Consider the following 14,346-nt stretch of genomic DNA (forward strand, 5'->3'; position numbering starts at 1 on the left):
CTCAGAGCCGTAGCGAATTGGTCCCCTTCAGGTCCAATGGGAACGGCAATGGGAGAGGCGGTGCTGCAGCCAATCCTTTGCTGGGGCAGGTAAGTGCACTTCGGTTAACCTCGAACGCCGCTTAAGTCGGACGAAGGAGGCAGCCCCAATGTGTCCATCTTAGCCGGCTTCCACAGTAATTAAAGCAGTAAAACATTGTGTTCAGTTACAGCTGTGCTCTTTCTCCCCTCTGCGCCTCCTCTCTTTGCCAGTCTCACTCTCACTCCCCCCCCCCCCCCCCCACACACACACCCAGAGTAAGCTGTAGGGTATGAGGAAAGGGCAAGTAAATGGGAATGGAAGAGCCAGCACTGACGGTATGAACCGAATCGTTTCTTCTATGCTGTAAATTTCTATAGTTCTACCTTGGAAACAGAAGGAGGCCATTCAGCCCCTCGAGCCTGTTCCGCCACTGTATAAGATCATGGCTGATCTGCATCTCAAGTCCAATTACCCGCCCTTGCCCCATATCCCTTAATACCATCACCCAACAAATCTATATCCAACTCAGTCTTGAAAATGTGGATGGATCCAGGATCCACAGCCTTTTGGGGGGAGAGAGTTGCAGATTTCCACTACACTTTTGGGTGAAAAACTGCCTCCTAATTTCACTCCAAAATGGCCTAGCTCTAATTTTAAGATTACGCCCCCCCCCCCCCCGTTCTGGATTCCCCTACTGAAGGAAATAGTTTCTCTGTATCTACGCTATCAAATCCCTTTATTATTTTTTTAAAAAAAAACCTCAATCAGATTACCCCGCTACCTTCTAAACTCAAGGGGATAAAGACCAAGTTTATGCAACATGTCCTCATAATTTAACTCTTTAAGACGTGGTATAATTCTGGTGAAGCTTACTCCCCCCCCCCCCAACTCCATGGACGCCGGTTAAGCTCGGTCGCCGGGAAAATCGGACAAAATGCCCGGCACTGATTTATTTATATTCTTACCTGTTTTAATTATGCTGGTTAATCTGGACACAATTTTCGCCTCTGTGTCTACTCACACTTCATGCGTGGCTCTGGGATGGAAATGGGAGGACTCAGATCGTGATTGATTGACACCTGGAGCCCTGTGTGAATGAGTGGAGTCATTCATATCGTCTCACTCTCGCCCCTCTCTCTCTTGTTTGTCTCACTCTCCTATCCTTTCTCTCTCTCTCTCTCTCTCTCCTTGATCTGGCTCTGTTCGTCCCCTCTGTCTGTTGGTCTCACTCACTCGCTCCTCTTTCTGTTCGCTGTGTTATTTGCTCCTTTGAGGACTGTCGCTTGGAATCGCAGAGAAAGACAATGATGTACCGGTGGTTTAGTCCAGAAATGACCCATCACACAGGTCGGAACATTCTAGGAACGAAGTGGGTCAAGAAGAGGAAAAACTTGTGTTTAATGTTGTGGCAACCTTATCAGATATTTAAACCAGGGAAGCAGTTCCTCCTACCAGCACAACGCTAATTGAAATTAAATGATGAAGTATTGATCATCACAGTTATATAAATTAATCATTATACGCGTTAGGTAGGGTGAGAATACAGTCCTAGTTCCCATTGAATCTCCCTAGTATTTTACCTGAAGTTAGATAAGTTTTAGAGCTCGTTTATATATGTTGTGTATTTATGCGGCTGTAACTGTTCACGTACACATTCAGTGACACTGGCTCTGGAGCGGGGAAACAAACCATTTCAAGGTGCATCTTTTTTTTTCTTACATTTTATTTTCCTTTTTCTGAAGGATATGTTGTACACCAAATATCCTGTTGGCAGTAAAGCGCATTCCAATGTGTTAGAAGCGAGAAACACTCACGCTTTGTTTACAAACACTGTACATGTAAAATAGAACCACAACAGGAAAATGCATGTTAATAACATACAAAAAATACACTCCTACTCGGTAGGTAAACTACAACAGTCCGATTCTTGAATCTATTTACACTTGTATTACAAAAATATACTTTTGATATTTTTTTTGCTTACATTCGAAAGAAATCTTCAATTTCTCCCTTCACTCCTTGGTGTAATAATGTCCTTCTCTTTCCCTTTCGCCTTCAAGGCTTGATGCAGCGCATCCATCCACAAAGACACACGTCAGCAAGGCTCCACATAAAGGCACACAAACTGTTTTTTTTTTTTAATCATAGAACTTTGAAACTGTTTGAAAGAAAACAAAGTTTTGCTGCGTGAGTACCAAAGGTGATATTCACAGAATCAGGACATCACACCTGCACATGCTGATACGGTACTGCATTATTAGTGCTTTGTCTTCCTTTTTAAAAAAAAATCAAAAAAGGAATTCATCACAGCATTGCACAATAGAAACATTGACCAAAAACACTCTGCTAACTGCAGATAATATAGTATGCGATATGCAAGTAAGTTCTCCACAATAGAACAGTACAACCTGCAGAATGTGGGGGGCTGCAGGCATATGGTGCATGAACAACACAGCGAGGCAACGTCTATTTATACTTTTTTGAACAAAAGTTATTTTAAATAGATTTACTTGGGGGGGGGGGGAAGAGATCCGAGCGAGATCTTCAGACCTCAATTGTCCTTGGGGAAAGGGTAGATGGCATCTCCGAGAGAGCTGAGGTCACTGGAGGATATGTGCTGGTCACCGGAGACTGGTAACTGCTGGTCACTGGGGACTGGTAACTGCTGGTCACTGGGGATTGGTAACTGCTGGTCACTGGGGACTGGTAACTGCTGGTCACTGGGGACTGGTAACTGCTGGTCACTGGGGACTGGTAACTGCTGGTTACTGGGGACTGGTAACTGCTGGTTACTGTTGGGTAGGGGCTGGTCACTGATGGGTAAGGGCTGGTCACTGATGGGTAAGGGCTGGTCACTGATGGGTAAGGGCTGGTCACTGATGGGTAAGGGCTAGTTACTGTTGGGTAAGGGCTGGTCACTGAAGGATATGTGCTGGTCACTGAAGGATATGTGCTGGTCACTGGAGACTGGTAACTGCTAGTCACTGTTGGGTAAGTGCTGGTCACCACGGATGAGGGATATGTGCCTGGAGAAGGGTAAGAGGTGGTGGAAATGGAAACGGCTTTCTCTGCTTTCTTCTCCTTCTGCCTCAGGTGGATTTTGGTGTGTCGTTTCCTCTCGTCGCTTCGGGCGAACTTCCTGCCGCAGATCTCGCAGGCAAAGGGTTTCTCTCCCGTGTGCGTGCGGATGTGGGTGGTCAGATGGTCGCTCCGGCTGAAGTTCCTCATGCAGATCCGGCACTGGAAGGGCTTCTGGCCGGTGTGGATGCGGATATGGCGAGTCAGTTCATCGGACCGGGAGAACCTGCGGTCGCAGGTCTGGACGGGGCACGCGTACGGCCTCTCGTGGGGGGGGGTCTTGCTGGGCCGGTTGGTGTACTTTCTCAGGCGGGCGGGTTTGATCAGTTGAGACTGGTAGGTGTGGTTGAGGGTCTTGAGATCCGGGGATGGAGCTTGGCTGCCGATGGCTTTGATGGTGGACAGTGGGATGAGGGAGGGTTGCACTCTGCCCTCCAGGGATTGGAAAGGCTTCTGCTCTGAGGTGGCCATGGTCATGTCCTCCTGCGGGTTGGCGGTGATGGCGGCGGCGGTGGCGGTGCTGGTGGTGGTGTGGGGGAAGAGATACTCGGGGATCATGGGCACTTGGAAGCTCTTGCTGCCGGGGTACGCCGGGGGCGCGTAGCCGCCGACCCCGGGGAACCCCTGGGGTGGGGGCTCCGGGAAGATGTCCGAGGCGCAGGTGGAGAAGGTGGGAGGCGCCTCACTGTGGGGGATGGAGCAGCCGAGGCTGTGGCTGGAGGTGGGGGGGGCACACGGGCTGCTCATGCTCACGATGCCGCTGACCAGACTGAACAGAGGCTCCGGCCACAGGGTACCGCTGTTGTTGTTGTTGCTGTTGTTGCTGTTGTTGTTGTTGTTGTTGTTGGGTGCGGGTTCCAACGTGAAGCGGCCGGTGTAGGTGATGGGCGGCAGAGGGCAGCTGTGACCCGAGTAGTTGGGGTCGATCACTGTTTTCTCGCCGCTCGGAGAGATGTCCGTGAAGGTATCTGCGGCCAAACACCAGAGAGAGAGAGAGAGAGAGAGAGAGGAGTTTCACTATCACTGCGTTAAACCCCCACACACACACCGACCACTGACTGAGAGTCTGTGGCAACGCAGCGGACACCGATATACACTGTGTGTGGGTGTGTGGGTGTCGGGGGGTGTGTGTGTCGGTGTGTGTGTGTGTCCCGGTGTGTGTGTGGGTGTGTGTGTGGGTGTGTGTGTGTCGGTGTGTCGGTGTGTGGGTGTGTGTGGGTGTGTGTGGGTGTGTGTGTGGGTGTGTGTGGGTGTGTGTGTGGGTGTGTGTGTGTGTGGGTGTGTGTGTGTGTGTCGGTGTGTGTGTGTGTGTCGGTGTGTGTGTGGGTGTGTGTGTGTGTGGGTGGGTGTGTGTGGGTGTGTGTGTCTGTGTGTGTGTGGGTGTGTGTGGGTGTGTGTGGGTGTGTGTGTGTGGGGGGGGGTCTGTGTGTGTGTGTGTCTGTGTGTGTCTGTGTGTGTGTGTGTGGGTGTGTGTGTGTGTGGGTGTGTGTCTGTGTGTCGGTGTGTGTGTGTTTGGGTGTGTGTGTGTCTGTGTCTGTGTGTGTGTGTGTGTGTGTGTGTGTGTGTGTTGTGGGTGTGTGTGTCTGTGGGTGTGTGTGTGTGTGTGGTGTGTGTGTGTGTGTGGGTGTGTGTGTGTCTGTGTGTGTGGGTGTGTGTGTGTGTGGGTGTGTGTCTGTCTGTGTGTGGGTGTGTGTGTGTGTGTGTGTCAGTGTTTTGATCACTGTTCCAAACAATCATTGCTCCCGACAGCACCGTCTCTGAGCGCTGTGTCCGAGTGCACTAACGCTAAACACTGGAAGACGATGACACGTAACGCATTTCCCTATTTAAACCGCGATCCCATTCCAACATTCCCAGTCGGTGGGGAAGGACGGAGCGGAGCTCCCGCTGTGCTCTCGGGGCTGTATTCCCCGGGGAACACCGGCAGCTCCGACCGAGCAACCCCGGGGGTCGGGGGTCGGGGGTCCGGTACAACACATACCATCAAATGATGTAATTAGAAACGATTCGCGGATGTTAACGTGAGATGGAGAGTGCGGGGAAAGCTCTCACACACAGACACACACACACACAGACAGACACACACACACACACAGACAGACAGACACACAGACACAGACACACACACACACACACAGAGACAGACACAGACACACACACACACAGAGACAGACACAGACACACACACACACACACAGAGAGACAGACACACACACACACACACACAGACAGACACACAGACACAGAGACAGACACACACACACACAGAGACAGACACACACACACAGAGACAGAGACACACACAGACACACACACACACACACACACACAGCCCCTGAAACACGCAGCTCCAGCTCGGTGTTTGCCCGCAGTGCTCGGGGTGTAATCGCCACTCACTGCTGCACCATCTCTGTCACAGTTAATACCGTTCAGATGGATCGGGTTTGGGGATCGGGTCCCCAGTGTGTGTGTGTGTGTGTGTGTGAGTGTGTGTGAGTGTGTCTGTGTCCACCGCTATCGCTGCTCTGCCAAAGGAAAAAGGTGGTGGTGTGTGTGTGTGTGGGTGTGTGGGTGGGTGTGTGTGTGGGTGTGTGTGTGTGGGGGGTGGTGGGAGGGGGGGGGGGGACTCACCTGCTGACAGATGCTCAAAGTGGTCGAGGGGCTCCCCGTAAAAAGGCTGATCGGTGGAGGCTGTCACAAAGGTGCCCGTCATCATCATATCCTCCAGCTTGGGGTAGGCATCCAGAGAGGGGTACAGGGGGTCTGAGAGAAGGGGAGACATGAGCTCAGCCTTGGTCACCATCGCCGCGACGTTGGGGTCGTCGTCGTCGTCGTTGTTGTTTTTTTTCGTGTGTGTGTGTGTGTCTAATTTATCTCACAGTCCAAAAACAGACTGGGCTGGAGGTGGGGTGTGGGGTGTGGGTGTGGGAGGGGGTGATGGTGGTGATGGTGAGGGGGAGTGGGGGGTGGGGGGGGTGTAGAGCTACCCCGCTGTCTGACAAGTGGGGGGTGGTGTTGGGGGATTACTTTTAAGTTTGTGGAGCTGTGCGGTCCCTCTGGTAATGGTGTGTGTGTCTCTTCGTTGCATTCAGTCGCTGTGGCTGTGGCTGCTGTGTGGCTGTGTGGCTGTGGCTGGTCCCCGCTGTTGTTGCTGCCGTTGCTGCTGCTGCTGAGGGATGAATGAGTGCTCTCTCTTCGCCAGGAGTTGAGGTTGGACCTATTTAGAGGTTTCCTCTCGGCCGCGGCGGTGACGTAGATACCCATATAAGGCGGGAGGAAGCCCATGTTTGGGCAGCGCCGCGTTCCACTGGAACCGGGCACTCCGTGACGTAGCAGCGGAGAGAGAGAGAGGGAGGGAGAGGGCCACCGGGAACCTCGCTCAACGGGACCCAATGCCCACCCACCCACACCCACACCATCACCACCACCACCACCCACCACCTTCCTCCTCCTCCTCCTCCCCATTAGCTCGAATGCACCCGACAATCACACAGTGCTCTCTCTCTCTCTCTCTCTGCACCTCCCCTCCTCTTAACCCCCCCCCTCCCCCCCACCCCCACTCCCTCTCTCTCTCTCTCTCTCTCTCAGTTCCCCGACCATTGCACAGTCAGTCCGTAAAACCCCGGAGATCCGCCCGTCCATATAAGGCATTGCCGCTCCCCGGGACCATATTTGGGCATTCCGGTGATTTCCGTTCCTCGGCCTTATATGGAGTTTCCGGACCAGCGACAGACACACACACACACACACAGAGAGAGAGAGAGAGAGAGTGAGTGAGAGAGAGAGAAAGAGAGAGAGAGAGAGGAAAAAAAGTGCTGAGCGCAGAGAGCGAACGAGTGAATGGAAAGAGCAGCCAATGGTGAGTCGCTTATCATTTGGAGGGCAAAGTCTTGTGTGTGTGTGTGTTTGTGTGTGTGTTGTGTGTGTGTGTGTTTGTGTGTGTGTGTTTGTGTGTGTGTGTTGTGTGTGTGTGTGTTGTGTTTGTGTGTGTGTGTGTGTGTGTTTGTGTGTGTGTGTGTGTTGTGTGTGTTGTGTGTTGTGTGTGTGTGTGTGTGTGTGTGTGTGTGTGTTTGTGTGTGTGTGTGTTTGTGTGTGTGTGTGTTGTGTGTGTGTTTGTGTGTGTGTGTTGTGTGTGTGTGTGTGTGTGTGTGTGTGTGTGTGTTTGTGTGTGTGTTGTGTGTGTGGTTTTTTTTTTGCAATTCTTTTATTAGGGACCGATCGCTGCTGCAGACAGACCGGAGGCACTCCCCCGGGAACTTGTGACGAGAGGCTGTCGTTGCTGCAGTTTTCCCACCGAAGACATCTTTTATTTGAACTTTAAACGCATTAAAGTTAAGGGTTTTTTTTTCTCTCTCTCTCCTCTCTCTCTCTCTCTCTCTCTCTCTCTCTCCCATTGCACACCCTGCTGGCAACAGCCATAAAGAGCATTGCATAACAGGCAGCTGCAACAACAACAAGTCACACACCGCCCTCTGCCCTCAAGATCAGCCTCGAATCCCAGCCCTTTGCTCAGATGTTTATGTCGAACGAGAAAGGCCCTTCTCTTTAGCACCAACTTGAAGGGTCATTGACTTAATCTGCAGGGCTATCAGCCCCTGCTCAAGGTGGGGGGGGGAATATATCATTAGTTCCATTGTAAAGCTATTAGCCCAACCCTGGATTAGGCAAACTATGTACTCTAAGGATCATTAAACCTGTTTAGGACGCGCTGTTTAGGGTGCAATAAACCAGCAAAACCAGAACCAAGCAATAAGACCGGCAATATCACCTGCCCTGCTTTATCTGCACGTTGCCGGCTGCTCCAGACCGCAAAGGATCGAGGAGACGTCAGGAAGAAGCGTCCCAGAGAGCGCAGAGTTACCCGGGGCCTCAAAACCAAGAACATCAAAGGGCAGGGAGAGCAATAACAACCAGTGTAGGTTTGTGTAGCGGTCCGCGCGCCGGGTAGGGTCCCGGTGGCAGAGCGTCTGACCTGAAGACATGGAAGGAAGGGACGAGGCAGAATAATAGAGGAAGAGTGTTCCAGATTTTCGGGGCGTAGTGGCTGAAATCGTGGCCGCCAGTGGTGGAACGGAGGCCATGAGGGACATACAGAAGGCCAGAGTTTGTTGAGTGGGGTCAGCGGGCTGTGGGTTGCGAGAGGGAGGGAGGCACCAGGGCATGAAGGGATTTGAAAACGAGTGTAAGGATCTTGAAATCGATTCGTTCAGCGATACGGAGGCAGTGGAGCTTCTCTAGAACTGGTGTGATGGGGGTACAGAGTTTAGTGTGGATGAGTATGCAGGCAAAGAGTCGAGTCAAGAGGGGCTCAAAAGCATGGGTGAGTGTTTCAGCTGCATCTGGGATAAGGTACGGTTGGAGGCGGGCAGTGTAGCGGAGGTGGAGGAAGGCGGTCCTGTTCAGGGACTGGATGTGGGGAAGGAAGGACAGGTGTGGGTCGAACCTTTCGCCTAGGATGCACACCTGTTTGGTGAGTCTGAGGGATAGGCCAGTGAGGTTGAGGAGGTCGGAGCCGAAGGTTAGAAGACATTGAAGAGAGCCAATGAGTATGGCTTCATCTTGTCAATATTTAGTCGTAGGAAGGTATCGCTCATCCAGGCCCTGATATGGATACCAGACAAGCCAAGAGATCATTGGCGGACCTGGAGTCGCAGCTGGAGAAGGAGGAGAAGTTGATTTGTGAGTCATCCGCACACATGTGGAAGTTTACCTCATATCTATGATGACATCTCCAAGAGATAGCATATCGGTGAGGAAGAGGAGGGGGTCAAGGATGTAGCCCTGGGCTATGCCATAAGTGACTGGGCGGGGCGGGAGGAGAAACTAAAAAGATAAAATGAAGGCGGTTTGTTTGGTAGGACTCGAACTAGCATAGTGAGGTCCCACTAAGGTGGATGAGGAAGGCTTGGTCGACTGTGTCGAACACCAGAAGGCAGGTCTGATACTGAGAGTACAACAACAACTTGCATGTATACAATGCCCTTCACATAGTATAATATGAGGAGCACAATATACATGCAAGTGGGAGTGGGGGGGGTTGAAACATGTGGTGTGTTCGAAGAGTAGGATTTGAAGCAGAACAGAAAGAGAGGAGATGAAATGGAGTTGTAGATGGAGGGAGATCCAGAGGTAAGGGGTGCAGGAATTGATGGTTCAGGTGAGTGGATAGAGTGCGGGTACTATCCAGAGAGCACCGCATTGCTGATCTCCCTAACCCTGAGACTCGACCATTCAAAATTGCTGCCTGTAAACTCACCAGCACCAAACTCCACAAGCCCACACTCCAGTCTCGCTCTTAGTGGATGGATTTCAAGGTCTCTATCTGGCAGTCGGGAAGGCTGCTCTCACAGTTCCTGCTGTTGCCATGAGGACGGTTCGCTGGGGAGGAAGGGAACAGGCAGCTCGAAGTTACAAATTGTTCTCGGGCTGGAATAATACATTCCCCCAGACCAGATGCAGACCCTGGCCTGCCAGTTGGACCACCCTGGTCTAGGCTGACACCTTAGTGCAGTGCTAAAGGTTTGTTGCATAGTTGGAGGTTCCCACCTTCAGATGAGATGTTAAACTGATGGTCCGCCTATGCCTATTCAAGTGGATGTTAAAGATCCCACGGCACTATTTGCAAAGAGTTTCTCCCAATGTCCTGATCAACAATCTCCCAGATAAAATTGATCATTTACTTGATGATTGTTTAAGGGATGTTGCTGTGTGCAAATTGGTTGTTGAGTTTGTCCCCAAAACACGCAGACATTACACTTTACAATATATCCTGTGAAGAGCTTTGAGAACTACCTACATTCCTAAATGAAGGTGCTGTGTCAAATGTAAGGATTACTTATTATTAATATCATTCAGCAGCAACTTGCAAGCCTTGGAGCACTGTACAATAGTGGAGTTGGACGCCAAACGAGGGAGGAAGGGAACGTCAACATATGTGCAGTTGAAGAAGTAGGTTTTCAGGTTGGATTTAAAGATAGATAAATAGGGTACAAGGTGGAGGAATTGAGCCACCAAAGATGCCACAGAGAGATCAGGGCACATGGAGAAGCTCTGTGTTAGCTGAATGAAGGGGTCAGAGGAAAGGCAATATGACCAGGTCAGAGAGGTAAAAATAAAGGTAGGGATGTGGTGGGACATGAAGGGATTTGTATGTGAGGGTGAGGATCTTGAAGTCGATCCATTCGAAGACAGAGGAGCCTGGGGAGGATTAGGGTGATGGGCATGCCAAGTTTGGTGTGGGTGAGCATGCGGGCAGCAGAGTTTTGTATAAACTGGACCTTGTGAACAGTGGAGATTTTGACAGCATTTGGTATGAGCTAAGATCGGAGGCAGGCAATGTAATTGGGGGGGAGAAAAGCAGTAATGGTCAGCGACTGAATGTGGGGTAGGAAGGTCAGCTGAGAGTCCAACACATTTCACTAGTGCATAGCGATCAGAAAGTTTTTGTTCATAATGAGCCTATGGGGGGGGGGCGAGGGAGGGGGCAAGCTTGGGGCTGAACTGGCTCCAAGGCGACGTGCTTGGTAAAGGAATGTTTTGAATTGAGTCGATCCTCTGTGGCGGTCTCAGGTTCCTGAGCCAGTTGGTTCTGCGGTACGTCAGCGCCCTGCTGATGGCAGACAAGTTAGCTTGGCTTATTGGCAGCACTTGGAGGGAAAGACCAGTCATTGAGAGAGGGATACTTCTGACTCAGCTCCTATTAACCATGAAAACCAAAGCCCTAATGGGTAGAATGTTCGTAGCCGGAGAAGCAGCGGGAAACTTGCCAGTGATTTCAGTGGCAAGCGCTGCAGATTTAGCTCGCCGAACACCGGCAGGACTCGAACCCACACTGCGAGCACGCCCCGAGGTAACGTGTAGTAACTGTGAGGGTCTAAGTAATCCACTATATGAGCCAAGTTGGTCCACAGTCCACCAGGGCACTGTTAACGGGCAGACCAGTTGCATTTGGAGGTACCGCAAGGCAGATCGCTGGGAACAGGGACTCTTCCTGTTCAGATCCTTTTAACCCTTCAAGCCTAATATTGTAATAATATTGAAGAACTTTTTTTTAACTCGCCCTTTAACCTGCTCGGCTCTAGTAATTTTTCAAGTATCTCTCTTCTTAACTGATACCTCTCACCCCTGGTAACATCCTAGTAAGCTTAAGGAGTCCTGTAGCTCAGTGGTTAGAGCACTCGCTTTGCAAGTGAGAGACCTGGGTTCAATTCCAGGCAGAGGGCGAAACCTTGGGCAAGTTTCCTTACTCCACACAGAGCCTAATAATAATCCCTCCAAAATAAAACAATAATAAATTGGTCATTTTCAATCTACGACTGTTTGTGGGACATTGCTGTGCGCAATTGGCTGCCGCGTTCGCCCACAAATATACAGTCAATTCACTTTACAGTCTATTCTGTAAAGCGCTTTGGGACGTCCTCCCGACGTGAAAAGCGCTATATCAAATGCAAGGTTTATTATTATTATTATATTAAGCTACATTAAGCTTCTGTAGGATAATAATGAATTGATAGAATGATAGTGTTCATTTTCTTTTCTCTCTTGCTGTAGTAGCTTTGAATTGTAGCTGCGATCCTGTCAATCCTAGTTATTTACCCAGAATAAAGTGACATATAGGGGTGGAGAGGGGGGGGGGGGGGGGGGGGTGGGGGGAGAAAGAGTCTGAGTGAGTAGCAAGTGGGGCTTATGCAACCTTTACTGCTCAGTGAAGTGTTCTGCTTCGTTGGCTATTTAGGCCAACGTTGGGTCTGCGTGTAGTTTAGTGCTCATCCACGTTAGGATTTGGCTCTCGATTCGCCTGACAGTGGGAAAGGGAGAAGGGAGAGTGGGTGGGGGAGGGATTGCAGCGCCCTCTCGCTGCTGGGGAAACACGGCACTGTGCGTGCGCGCGTGTGTGTGTGTGTGTCTCAGTCTCAGTGCAATCCCTCCTATTAATAGCAGTGGTAGCACAAGGGCTGTCCTACAGCAGCGAGGAGTGGGCAGAGACACACCACACCACGCCGCGTGTCATTATTTATCGCCACGGGACTCCGCGGCAACCAAATACGAAGACAGCCCCACACACACACACACACACACACACGGGTCACTCCCCCCCCCCCTCCCGCCTCCTGTTTTATTGTTGTTAATGATAACCTGCGATCGTCACCCGGAGATCACTGGTGGGGAGGTGGTGGGGGGCTGAGGGGCTGAGGCCGGAAGCTGGAGGTGGGGGAGAGCACAGGCGCAGTGCGATGTGACTGCGGCACCGCCTGAGCCGCTACAGTGAGCGCTCACCCGCGGCCATCCGTGTGGGTCCGGACCCCCTCACAGTCAATTGAATGAAAACAACAGCAAAGTGATGACCTCTTTCCTCTCTCCCCCCCTCGCCCCTCCTCCCTCTCCCCCTCTCCCCTCCCCCCCTCCTCTCTCCCCCCTCGCCCCCTCCTCCCCTCTCCCTCTCCCCCCCCCCTCTCCCCCCCTCTCCCCCCTCTCGGGGCACATGTTATTATTATCCCCGGATGGGTACCTTGGACGGGGGGTACAGTCGGTGACGGTCAGACACCGGGACACCGCAGTGCAGTGAGAGCGGCGCCCACACCTTTCCGTCTGTTTTGCTGTTTCCTCGTCGATAAACAGACGCTTTAACACAGTGATGTTTGAGAGACCTGACGGGGGGTCCGGGGGGGCAGTGAGGGGGGGGGGGGGGGGGGGCAGTGAGGGGGGGGGGGCAGTGAGGGGGGGGGGGGGCAGTGAGGGGGGGGGGGGGGGGGGGGGGGGGGGGCAGTGAGGGGGGGGGGGGCAGTGAGGCGGGGGGGGGGGGGCAGTGAGGGGGGGGGAGTGAGGCGGGGGGGGGCAGTGAGGGGGGGGGGAGTGAGGCGGGGGGGGGGGCATGAGGCGGGGGGGGGGCAGTGAGGCGGGGGGGGGGGCAGTGAGGCGGGGGGGGGCAGTGAGGCGGGGGGGGGGCAGTGAGGGGGGGGGGGGGGGGGGGGGGGGGCAGTGAGGCGGGGGGGGGGGGGCAGTGAGGCTGGGGGGGGGGGGCAGTGAGGCTGAGGGGGGGGCAGTGAGGCGGGGGGGGGCAGTGAGGCTGAGGGGGGGGCAGTGAGGGGCGGGGGGGGGGGGGCAGTGAGGCGGGGGGGGGGCAGTGAGGCTGAGGGGGGGCAGTGAGGGGGGGGGGCAGTGAGGCGGGGGGGGGCAGTGAGGCTGGGGGGGGGGGGCAGTGAGGGGGGTGAGGCCTCACCCCCCTCACTGCCCCCCCCCCCAGCCTCACTGCCCCCCCTCCCCCCTCACTGCCCCCCCCCCTCACTGCCCCCCCCTCAGCCTCACTGCCCCCCCCCCCCCCCCGCCTCACTGCCCCCCCCCCCCCGCCCCTCACTGCCCCCCCCTCAGCCTCACTGCCCCCCCCTGCCTCACTGCCCCCCCCTCAGCCTCACTGCCCCCCCCCAGCCTCACTGCCCCCCCCCCCCCGCCTCACTGCCCCCCCCCCCCCCCCCCCCCCCCCTCACTGCCCCCCCCCGCCTCACTGCCCCCCCCCGCCTCACTGCCCCCCCCCCGCCTCACTGCCCCCCCCCGCCTCATGCCCCCCCCCGCCTCACTCCCCCCCCCCTCACTGCCCCCCCCCGCCTCACTCCCCCCCTCACTGCCCCCCCCCCCGCCTCACTGCCCCCCCCCCCCTCACTGCCCCCCCCCCCCCCCCCCCCTCACTGCCCCCCCCCCCCTCACTGCCCCCCCCCCCTCACTGCCCCCCCCCCCCCCCCCTCACTGCCCCCCCGGACCCCCCGTCAGGTCTCTCAAACATCACTGTGTTAAAGCGTCTGTTTATCGACGAGGAAACAGCAAAACAGACGGAAAGGTGTGGGCGCCGCTCTCACTGCACTGCGGTGTCCCGGTGTCTGACCGTCACCGACTGTACCCCCCGTCCAAGGTACCCAACGGGGATAATAATAACATGTGGAGAGAGGGGGAGAGGGGGGGAGAGGGGGGGGGGAGGGGAGAGGGGAGGAGGGGGCGAGGGGGGAGAGAGGAGGGGGGGAGGGGAGAGGGGGAGAGGGAGGAGGGGCGAGGGGGGAGAGAGGAAGAGGTCATCACTTTGCTGTTGTTTTCATTCAATTGACTGTGTGAGGGGGTCCGGACCCACACGGATGGCCGCGGGTGAGCGCTCACTGTAGCGGCTCAGGCGGTGCCGCAGTCATATCGCACTGCGCCTGTGCTCTCCCCCACCTCCAGCTTCCGGCCTCAGCCCCTCCGCCCCCCACCACCTCCCCACCA

General features: G+C 54.3%; 1 protein-coding gene across 3 annotated transcripts; it reads right to left on the reverse strand.

Moving 5' to 3' along the window:
• Positions 1-2,067: 2,067 nt before the first annotated feature.
• Positions 2,068-6,212, reverse strand: LOC103177324 (early growth response protein 1-like). 3 transcript variants are annotated; one of them, XM_042339980.1, is made up of 4 exons: positions 6,127-6,212; positions 5,731-5,862; positions 2,732-4,067; positions 2,068-2,659 (listed from the first exon to the last, which is right to left on the reverse strand). In XM_042339980.1, exons 1-4 carry the CDS (start codon positions 6,185-6,187, stop codon positions 2,566-2,568), a joined length of 1,623 nt encoding a protein of 540 aa, XP_042195914.1. In that variant the 5' UTR covers positions 6,188-6,212; the 3' UTR covers positions 2,068-2,565. The 3 variants fall into 3 exon arrangements, with proteins under 3 accessions (XP_042195914.1, XP_042195912.1, XP_042195913.1); XM_042339978.1 differs by having other exon boundaries at positions 2,068-4,067; XM_042339979.1 differs by lacking the exon at positions 6,127-6,212 and having other exon boundaries at positions 2,068-4,067; positions 5,731-6,024.
• Between the last annotated feature and the right edge of the window lie 8,134 nt (positions 6,213-14,346).

This window comes from Callorhinchus milii, unplaced genomic scaffold (assembly GCF_018977255.1).
Source record: "Callorhinchus milii isolate IMCB2004 unplaced genomic scaffold, IMCB_Cmil_1.0 Scaffold13, whole genome shotgun sequence".
NCBI classification, from domain to species: Eukaryota; Metazoa; Chordata; class Chondrichthyes; order Chimaeriformes; family Callorhinchidae; genus Callorhinchus; species Callorhinchus milii.